General features: G+C 32.9%; 1 protein-coding gene across 1 annotated transcript; it reads left to right on the top strand.

The window, feature by feature from the left end:
- Nucleotides 1-8,885: 8,885 nt before the first annotated feature.
- On the top strand, nt 8,886-11,142 carry LOC118062569 (senescence-specific cysteine protease SAG12). Its single transcript, XM_035076372.2, has 2 exons — nt 8,886-9,400; nt 10,367-11,142. The coding sequence occupies exons 1-2, from the start codon at nt 8,965-8,967 to the stop codon at nt 10,957-10,959; spliced, it is 1,029 nt and encodes a 342-aa protein (XP_034932263.1). The 5' UTR covers nt 8,886-8,964; the 3' UTR covers nt 10,960-11,142.
- Nucleotides 11,143-11,472: the final 330 nt, after the last annotated feature.

Raw genomic sequence — 11,472 nt, 5'->3', positions numbered from 1 at the left:
GAATGTTTCTGTCGATATATACACTCGATGGAATGACGGACGGAAAAAATTGTGTCAGTCATTGCAACCTCAAATTACCGATAAAAGTATTCCCTTGGTAAATCTGTTGGAATTAAGCGAATTTCTAGTAGTGTCCAAGGAAGACAAAACTTTCTTGAGTTGGCGTCTAAGGGCATTTTCATCTTTTCACACTAGTATTTTGGTGATGGTTATGTGGGATAAGGGGCAATTTGGTATTTTAATAAATGTAAAGTATTAATTAAAAAAAGTAACTAGTGCATGCAAGGCACCTCATCAGTGCATGTGAGGCACGTGTAGCGCCTCCTGGAGGCAAAACAAATTCTATTTTAATCGTGTCGGTGAAAATCCTCATAGCTTCCTCTTCATGTTAGAGCAATTGCCCATAGTAGTTGGTGAGGTGGTTTTTGTTGGTGGTTTTTTTTTTTTTTTCAATTTGATCCTTATTTTTTTTCAATTTAATTTTGCTCCTTTTGTTAAATTAAATTTTTCTTTTAAAATTTCACCATTCAAATAAAAAAAACAACTAGTTCCCTCTAATTTATATTTTATTTTTATTTCAATATCGATCATTATTCTTTTTAATTGTAATTTTTGTTTTAGATCCTTTTTGTATATAATTATTTTTTTTTCAATTTTCATCCCTCAATATTAATTGGTTAGGTGTTGGAACTCATGGTTTTTACTAGGTGCGCAAGTGTTTCCGGTCTAATAACCTGAGTAGCAGGTTTGGAAAGTTAATGTCAATTGATATTGTTCTTCTTTTTTACAACTAAAAAAAAAATCAAGTTATTTAACTCAGTTGAGTTCTGATGACCTGTATTTGCAAATTGTGGTTTTTTGTTTTTTTAACATGCTTGCGCTGCTTGACAATATCATTTTTTATTACAAGAATAAATGGCCCTGCATGCGGTGTAGTGCGGGTTTGTTGAGCTAGTGTTTTAGGCTTAATGCATCAATTTTTAAGCAACTCTTGAGGTTTTTGTAATAAAGTTTTCTTCCTTGGAATGATCGAGTGAAATCAAAATGGAAATTAAGTTATGAACCAATCAATTTCACAATAAAAAATATTTTGCATGCATATTTCAATTATTTGGATGAAGCTGTGGCTAGGCCTGTTTCTAAATGGAATATTACTTTCATGCACGAAAAATAAAGAAATCCAAACATTTAGTGATGGTTAATCTAAAATGACCGATAATTTCGAGTTTACACTAATCGTACTTGAAAAGTCAACTTAGTGAAGGTTCACTTGATTAGTACAATGGGTGCTGTTCTTCGCATTGGTTTGTTAAAAAAAATCTTCCCACGTATCCCACGTCTCGGTTTTTAATTAAATAAATAAATTTTCAGGAGATGGAATCTTCCGATTCCATTAATTGACAGTGATGGTTCGATCGTTGATCACAACGTAAACTGACAAGAAGAAGAAGATGATGGAAGCTCTAAGCCCATGGGATGTGTTGGTCTGTCCCATGATCAAAAATCCCAAATTTCCACTGATTCTTCTTGACTCCTAAATGACCCTTCCTTGGTTGCCGGGTGTGATTTGCTCTCTTCTAGCTTTCTTTTTTATTTAGATCTCATCTAATCTTGATTCATTTGTTCACTAGTATATAACAAGGGCCGGTGATTTTAAATGCAAGTTTGATGCTTGATTTTGTAGTAAGCATATTAAAACATGCGTGATTTAATGTGGAGATGCCAAGGAAATTGTTATATATATATATATATATATATATAGTGTAAATCTCATGCATGCATAATAGGCTTGGGGTGGTAATTTTCTTTTTTTTTTTTTGGGGTTATTATTATTTCATGATGGAAGTTTGTGCGGGGTTTGACAAGTCAACTCCGTGTTGCCTCGGTCTTTTTTTATAGAGCCATTTTTTTTAAAAAAGAAATTGTAATCTCTTTTAAGTCCTTCACCTTCAAAAATCTAGTTTTGTCATTTTGTATTTAATTGGTTGGGAATTGAATTACATTGTTTTTTTTCCTTTTCAAAAAAATGGTTTTTTTATTGCTAAGATTATCACAATTACTTTTTTTTTTTTGCTCTATTCAATATCATTGCTTTTTTTTTTATATAAAAAAAACACCAAATTTAATTAAAATAAAATCAACTTTATTTTTACAACAATAGGATGTTAAAACATGAAATTTAACAACAGTTTTCAACATTACCATCGACTATATTATGAGCCTTTATTATGGGCTAAATTGTTTGACTCTTATTTTATACTAGGAGTCATGCTCTTTGATTTAATAGTGTTAGTTCGTGGACCCTACATTGATTTAATAGGATACAATAGGGCTTTACCAACTAGATTTTAAAACTCAAATCCATCTCAAGCCTTTGAAATAAATCTGCCCTTTGATCCTGTTGTGCCACGTCACCGATGTATCAATCTTTTGGTGCACCGCGCCACACCAGATCAAAGCTCAGCTCATCCGGACGCGTCCGATCAACTTGCAGATCCAGCCAATCACAGCTGAAGGATCGGCACCGGGTGTTACCATGCTAACGTCCACGACCATAGAACAACCTCAAAGAGCCTCTCTCTCCTCTCGCCGTGGACTCCCCTCTCTCCTCATCCGATCTCCCATTTCTAGCCGTCTCAAGCCTCCGACACCACCATAGAAAGGGGGTTGCTACCAGTCTGCTACAAAGCAAAACCCCGGTTTGTTTTAAAGCGTTTTGCCGCCTTTCATCTAGTCGGAGAAAGGCCGCGATCTTTCGTGGGGCCATCGAAGCTTCAAACCGAGATGATTCTCCCTCTTCAGCCATCAACGGCCGTCGAGACCACCACCCATTAGAATCCTCTAACCTCAGATCTATCAGGAAAAAAAAAGTCGACCCATATTGATCTGGCCAGAAATCTCGCTTCTTAAAATTTTTCCGCCACCAATAGGTAACCGCCCGCGTGAGCCACACGTGCCACTAGGGGCATTTCGTAATTTTTCTGATAAATTCCAGGGTATTTCATTCTTTTACCCACATAGTAACACTCATGTAATTGTTTTTTTTTTAGATTCCCTAACAGTTTTTATTTTTATATATAAATATTTGTAAATTTTCTTGCATGTGGTAAAACAATAAAAAAACCAAAAACAAGTATAAAAGGAATAACGACGCGGGTCCAACACCCATCTTATCATGTTATCGTTCGTCGGGTCCAAAGCCTAATTCTCAAATATGGTTATACCAATTTCTCAACGATATCAAAATAATTTTTATTTTATAAATGAATATTGTTTATCGACACGTCTCTTTTTACAAAAAAGGACCGATGTCAAAAGTTTAAATACCAAATATTGATTATGTCCATAAATTTTTTTTGGTTACTCAGACGTACTTCTCCTTTTTTAGGGTTAAACGTCAATGTTTTAGATGAGTCTCCTATTTTTAGGGATTGATATCATTTTTAACGCGTCTCCTATTTTTAGGGACCGACATTAACCATTTAAAAAAAATAAAATTGCAAATAAGCTCAAAATATAATATCATTTGAAACAAATAAAAAAAAATACACAAGTAAAGGTAACCTTTCTCTTGAAAGGATGATTTAAGGCTGGTGTCTACCTTTCCTTAATCATAACTAACCCAGTATCCGATTCTCTAGGACTAGTGTCTAATTTGGGATTTCTAGTTCCCTTATATTACTAGATGGCGACTCCAATAAAATCTTCATTTCCCCCAAAAAAAAAAAAATCTTTTTGTTAAATAAACAAAAAAGGCGGAGCTGTAGCCTGACGTCGTGTATTGACTCTCCTCAAGCACTTTTGAGCCCTCGTTTTCCTCTTCGAGCGCCTTTGAGCCCTTGCCCCTCTTCGAGCGCCTTTAAGCCCTCGCTTTTATTTTTTAGCGCGCCTTTGAGCCCTCACTTCTTTTTTGAGCGCCTTTGTGCCCTCGCTTTCTCTTCGAGCCCCTTTGAGCCCTCGCTTCCCTCTTCGAGCTCCTTTGAGCCCTCACCTCCCTTCGAAAACCTTTGAGCCCTCATTTCCTGTTCGAGCGCCTTTGAGCGCTCGCTTTCCTCTTCGAGCGCCTTTGAGCCCTTGCTTACCTTGAGCGCCTTTTAGCGCTCGCTTCCTCTTCGAGCGCCTTTGAGCCCTCATTTCCCTTTTCGAGCGCCTTTGAGCCCTCACTTCTCTTCAAGTGCCTTTGAGCCCTCATTTCCTCTTCGAGCACCTTTGAGCCCTTACTAACAAAGAGTATATTTTGTTCCTTGCCTTTACCGCTTTGTTCTTTTCATTAGCTACTGTGTTGCTTTGTTCTTTTCATGAGCTGCTATTCTTTGCCTCCCTGGTATGCAAAATTTCTCATAAAAGTATAGTTAAACAATTGATCTTCTTTTTTTTTTGTGGTTTTTGCTTTATATTTTAGGTAAATTTCTTTATTTTTTTTGTATTTCAATTGTTTAATTTTAATTTTATTATTTTATAATTAGTTATTAAAAATATTAGGGTTTATGATAATTTAGGGGTTGTGATATGAATAATGTTCAAATATGTTTTAAAATAAATGTTTAAATCTACTAATATAATTAATTAAATGTTTCTTTTCTTATTATAAAGGAATAAAATTAATATTCATGCAAAACCACTATTATTGATATCTCTTGCATTTGTAGAGTAGTTTTATTGAAATTTAATATTTTCACATGACTTGTTTGTAAGTAAAAATATCAAGTAGAAAGTATGTTTTTCAGGAATTGTTCCTCTTACACATACACTAGGCATTGCTCCTCAATTAAATATCTAGAAATGATTAAGTATAATTTAATCAACATACTATTATATGCATATAGATATGAATTGAAATAGGTTTTTTGATTTTGATGAATTGATGCCCTTGGATTAATTTCAATTGAACCCTCAGTTATAATGCCATTTACACAACAGTCCTGGATTTCTAGACTATTCAATTTAGTCATTTGACTTTAAATTTTCTAGCAATTTTTCTTTGAATAAGCTCCAAACTTTGGTATTTCTTCAATTCACCCTTGATTCTTTAATTAATTAAATCAAAGTTTAATTAAGTCCTCAAACTCAATAATAATTCTTCAATTAAACTCTTGATTTCATTAATTAAAAATAATCTAAATTTTAATTAAATGAATTTTCCCAATTAAGCCCTTGATTTAATTAAATCTTTTAAACTTCCAATTATGTTGCCCTTAACCCAAATTTTAATTCATTCTTCATTTATTTTATTTTTACTTGTTTTTCATCATTTTATCAAAAATAAAATAATTAAAATAAAAAGGTCAAAATTTGGGTTATGACAACAATAAAATTAACTTTTAAATGTTAAAATTTAAAAATATAGAATTACTTACAAAAAATTATAAAATCCGTCGGTAAATCAGAACACAGATGCTGTGACCACAAAACTTCAAGAAATATGACTTGTTGTGCTGAGAAGAGGGAGATTTTTTTTTTTTTGGGTGGTTGTTTGCAGTTGGGGAGAGTTGAGATGGGGAAGAAGAAGGAGAAATAGGGGAGGAGAGGTTGGCAGAGTAGGCATATATTAACTTTTACTAATGGATTCACCAACGAAATTATTTCATTTGAGAGTTTGTCGGCTATTCTGACAGCAAACGGGACACGTCACCGTACGGAGTTGTCGTTTTGAATCACTCGGTGATTCCGTCACCATTTTAACCGGTTAGCCGGTCATGTCACTGTACGGAGCTTTCATTTTGAATCCCTCAATGATTCCGTTGGGAAAAATCCTCCACGTCAGCGAACCGCTTTTTTTCTAATTCTGAACATATTCATCTGTAATTCTATCATTAACTACCGACCGAATGTTTCTGTCGATATATACAGATGGAATGACGGACGGAAAATATTTTGTCAATCATTGCGACCTCAAATTACTGATAAAAGTATTCCCTCGGTAAATCTGTTGGTATTAAGCGAATTTCTACTAGTGTCCAAGGAAGCAAAACTTCTTGAGTTGGCGTCTAAGGGCATTTTCATCTTTTCACACTAGTATTTTGGTGATGGTTATGTGGGATAAGGGGCAATTTGGTATTTTAATAAATGTAAAGTATAATTAAAAAAAGTAACTAGTGCATGCAAGGCACTCATCAGCGCATGTGAGGCACGTGTAGCGCCTCTTGGAGGCCAAACAAATGCTATTTTATCGTGTCGCTAAAATCCTCGTAGCTTCCTTGTCCTATTACAGCATTGCCCATAGTCGTTGGTGAGGTGGTTTTCGTTGGTGGTTTTTTTTTTTTTTTTTCAATTTGATCCTTATTTTTTCATTTGATTTTGCTCCTTTCGTTAAATTAAATTTTCTTTTAAATTTCACCATTCAATAAAAAAAAAAAACTAGTTCCCCTCTAATTTATTTATTTTTATTTCAATATCGATCATTATTCTTTTAATTGTAATTTTTTGTTTTAGATCCTTTTGTATAATTAATTTTTTTTTTTCAATTTCATCCCTCAATATTTAATTGGTTAGGTGTTGGAACTCATGGTTTTACCAGGTGGAGTGTTTCCGGTCTAATAACCTGAGTTGCAGGTTTGGAAAGTTAATGTCCATTGATATTGTTTTTTTGATAACTAAAAAAAAAATCAACTTATTGAACACAGTTGAGTCTATGACCTGTATTGCAAATTTTGTTTTTAAACATGCTTGCGCCACTTGAATATCATTTTTTTAAACAAGAATAAATGGCCCCGCATGTGGTGTAGTGCGGGTTGTTGAGCTAGTGTTTTAGCTAACGCATCAATTTAAGCAACCTTGAAGTTTTGTAATAAAGTTTTCTTCCTTGTAATGATCGTGAAATCAATGGAAATTAAGTTATGACCAATCAATATAACAAATAAAAATAATGGCATGCATATTTCAATTATTTGGATGAAGCTGTGGCTAGGCTGTTCTAAATGGAATATTACTTTCATGCACGAAAATAAAGAAATCCAAACTTAGTGATGGTACTAAATGACCGATAATTTCGAGTTTACACTATCGTACTTGAAAAGTCAATTAGTGAAGGTTCACTTGATTAGTACAGTGCTGTCTTCCGCATTGGTTGTTAAAAAATCTTCCCACGTATCCCACGTCTCGGTTTTAATTAAAAATAAATAAATTCAGGAGATGGAATCTTCCCCCATTCCATTAATTGACAGTGATGGTTCGATCGTTGATCACACGTAAACTGACAAGAAGAAGAAGATGATGGAAGCTCTAACCCATGGGATGTGTTGGTCTGTCCCATGATCAAAATCCCAAATTTCCACTGATCTTCTTGACTCCTATGACCCTTCCTTGGTTGCCGTGATTTGCTCTCTTCTAGTTCTTTTTTATTTAGATCTCATCTAAATCTTGATTCATTTGTTCACACAAGCCGGTGATTATGCAAGTTTGATGCTTGATTTTGTAGTGAGCATGCGTGATTAATGTGGAGATGCCAAGGAAATTATAAAGCCATTTTTAAAAAGAAGAAATTTTAATCTTTTTAAGTCCTGCCCTTCAAAATCTAGTTTTTTTTGAAAAATAGTTTTTTTATTGGGAATTGAGCTACATTTTATTTTCCTTTTGAAAAATAGTTTTTTTGTTGCTAGATTATCACAATTACTATTTTTTTGATCTATTCAATATCATTGCTTTTAAAAAAAAAAAAAAACCAAATTTAGTTAAAATAAAATCGACTTATTTTACAACAATAAGATGTTAAAACATGAAAATTTTACAACAGTTTTCAACATTACCATCGACTATATATGAGCCTTTATTATGGCTAATTGTTTGACTCTTGTTTATATATGTAGTCATGCTTTTTTATTTATTAACAATTCTACTGAAATTTTAGCAAAGTTTCCTTTACATGTAGACGCACCAAGTTATTGACTTCTCTTTCTATATTACAAGTTATTATCACAAACATGGTCTCCTTATCCTACACCTTATTTGATATCATTTCAACCAAGAATTGACCCCACATATTCCTTCAACCGTTGTTATATTTTACATCATTCGGTAATTACATCATGATCATCTCACAAAAATTTAATACAAAAGAAAAGCTAAAAGAGTAATAAATCAAATTTCATACACTTAAATTTTGAATTTTATATATATATATATATCTTCTAAACATGTATGAAAGTTAGAGCACCCATCCTTTTTATCTAACTCTATAGAAAAGTTTGAGAACAATAGTTATAAATTTCACAATAATAACACATCAAGATATTCATACTAGACATGAGCAAGGTTTTACTTTCAATTTCAAGTTTATTAGTGTATTTTGATTTATTTAGTTATCAAATATTTCATAACAATTTGTTATTGAACTTTAATTTATAAAAAAACAAACTTAATTTATCATAATTTTCAAAACAACTTGGGAAATAACACAACATTGGCTTCAAATTAAGATAATTAGTAGTGTAGGAGACATTAGGGCCAGCACATGGCCCTTGCTTCTTCTAATTAATAATTAATCGTAATTACCATACAACTCCACCCTTTTAACTTTCCCAATGTAACAAAAGGAATGCTGCTCTTGCTTACTTTAAGAAAATAGAAAGAAAAAACAAAGAAGAGAGAGAAGAAAGAGAACTACCTCCTCCCTATAAAAATTATAAAAGAATAAAGAAAAGAACAAAAAAAATAGCATAAATAGACTAAATATAGAGTGATAAATATTTTGAGTTCCAAACGTAGAATATGAAAGCTAGCCAACAAAAATAAAAAGTTACCAATCAATTAATTGGCTCACATATTACTCCAAAAATAACTCCAAATTTGACTTCAAAGCTCCAAACGTCTTCTAAGGTCCAAACGTAGAATTAAGGGTAGTCACATAGAAAGAAGATGGCTACAAAACTGCGTCTATAAAACCCCATTGCGCTGTTTTGAATTTGCAGTGCCAATAGAAAAACACTCACTTACAAGGCTGTAGACGCATATACTCTTATACGTACCATGGCCGCAAAGAAATTCAATACTCATATATTTCTGCCATTTCTCCTTATTTTAGCTGCATGGGCAACAAAAATAGCTTGTCGTCCTCTTGATGAGCAGGAATATATGTTGAAGAGGCATGAAGAATGGATGGCTCAATATGGACGTGTCTATGGAGACATGAAAGAGAAGGATAAACGATACTTGATTTTTAAGGAAAACATTGAACGCATAGAAGCATTTAACAACGGTTCTGACCGCGGATACAAGCTTGGTGTGAACAAATTCGCAGACTTGACCGATGAAGAATTTCGTGCTATGTATCATGGGTACAAGAGACAATCATCCAAATTGATGTCTTCATCATTTAAATATGAAAATCTAAGTGACATGCCAACTTCAAAGGATTGGAGAGATGCTGGTGCAGTCACCCCAGTTAAAGATCAAGGCAGATGTGGTAAGTACACATCATTTATCATAATAAGAATGCTGTCTTTTGGGTATATCAATTTTGTTTTTTGCTTTTTCTCGAGAGTCCTTGAGGTTTATTTGTTTTTCATTTTGGTACCCCAAATATTCTGGGTGTGCACCTAAACTAAAACTGTTTTGTAAGAATTTAAACTAATAAAAAATTCCGAACTTGAAGTGTTAAGTAGATAAATTGATATTTTGTCACGAAATAATTGTGGTCAAAATATTATTTCTTGCATTTTCTTCCAAAATTTCTAATCAAAGCTACTTTGTAAAAGACATATAGTTGTTTTATTTTATTATGTTTCGTTAATTCTTTTTGTTGTGCTTTTGAGATATAGAATAATCAATAAGTATTATAATATATTAAAAATACTTTTTGAGAAATAATAAGTTATATATGATTATTTAATCGTGAATATATTTTTTTTAACAGCGATTTTTAAGTGTAAAAGGCTAAAAAAATAAAATTTGATTAGAATGATAATATATATATATATATATATAAAATTAAAATTTTTAAAGAGATTAAATAAATGTTATTTTATAAGGTGGTATTTTTTAAATAAAAACATATTATGATTAATTATAAGTACTGTTAAATGATTCTTAACACGTGCTCTAAAAAGACCATTAGCTATACCCAATAATAATGAGAAAATTGACGTAACTATATCAATTAATGATATTTTTAATCTGCATGGAAAGTCATACATAAAGTGTAACAATATCAGATCCTTTTAAGTAATTAAGACCCGAGAAAAACTAGAGTCCGATTTGATATAATTCATAAATAATGACCTTCATAAACTTGTTTGTATATAAAGCGGGGATATATAATATTACTCCTAGTATTCTTTAGTTGCCGTAAGTAAATACGGGAAGTTTCACAGAGTTCTGATCCCTGCTTCGATGACTCTGCTCGTTGATTTATAATTATGTTGAATGGTAGGGTGTTGCTGGGCATTTTCCACGGTGGCAGCAATGGAAGGAATTATAATGCTTAAGACAGGTAACTTAATATCATTATCAGAGCAACAGCTTGTGGACTGTGATGTTGGAAATAAAGGCTGTGAAGGTGGTCTCATGGACAATGCTTTCAAATATATTATACGAAACGGAGGGCTAACAAGCGAAGATAATTACCCCTACCAAGGAGCAGATGGCACTTGCTATAGCGAGAAGGCAGCCTCTATTGCAGCAGAAATAACTGGGTATGAAGACGTGCCACAGAATAATGAAAACGCTCTCCTGCAAGCTGTGGCCAAACAGCCAGTATCTGTCGCTATTGACGGTGGTGGGAACGATTTCCGGTTTTACAGCAGCGGTGTCTTCGAAGGGGATTGTGGGACAAATCTAAACCACGGGGTTACTGCAATTGGATATGGTACTGACAGTGATGGGACTGATTATTGGTTGGTAAAGAATTCTTGGGGAACCAGTTGGGGTGAAAGCGGGTATATGAGGATGCGAAGAGGCATCGGTTCAAGCGAAGGCCTATGTGGCGTTGCCAAGGATGCTTCTTATCCAACTGTGCATGAGTAAACGTTAAGGGTCGTGCGATTAATATTATACTAAATAGTCAAAAATATATAGTACTTGATTAGAGGTACGGTTTGGAAAGTTTGTAAGCACATTTACTATGTTTGTCACTGTGATAACTTCTACTATTATAGTTTGAAAAAAATAAGTTTTAAAAAGTTATTTTTAATTGTTGTTAGTTGCGTTCAGCTATGTATTTTGTTAAAAATACGGTTGAAATTATTATTAAATAAAAATAATTAAAAGATATTTGGTTAAAACTGTTGTTGAAAGTGTTCTTAACAATAAAATGACTAAAAAAACATGTAGTAATTTTTTAGTTTTCAATTATATTATTCTGCATGGGATTATTAATACGTCATTAAAACAACAGAGCAATATTACATTTTGATTTTTATTGTTCCATTAAACTAGTTGTAATCTCATAATGAACATGATCTATTTGAGAAGGTCTCTAATATTTGTTGCTTTGCTAGCCTATAACGACATCAATTGAAAAATCTTCTTTTCTCTAGA

This window comes from Populus alba, chromosome 4 (genome assembly GCF_005239225.2).
Source record: "Populus alba chromosome 4, ASM523922v2, whole genome shotgun sequence".
Classification (NCBI taxonomy): Eukaryota; Viridiplantae; Streptophyta; class Magnoliopsida; order Malpighiales; family Salicaceae; genus Populus; species Populus alba.
Note: the sequence above shows the minus strand (reverse complement) of the source record. Positions and strands in the feature narration are given on the sequence as shown.

Coding starts and splice junctions, on each gene's coding strand:
- LOC118062569 (XM_035076372.2), top strand. CDS start 8,965: ATGGCCGCAAAGAAATTCAATACTCATATATTTCTGCCATTTCTCCTT. Junction 9,401..10,366: donor TAAAGATCAAGGCAGATGTG/GTAAGTACACAT, acceptor GTTGAATGGTAG/GGTGTTGCTGGGCATTTTCC.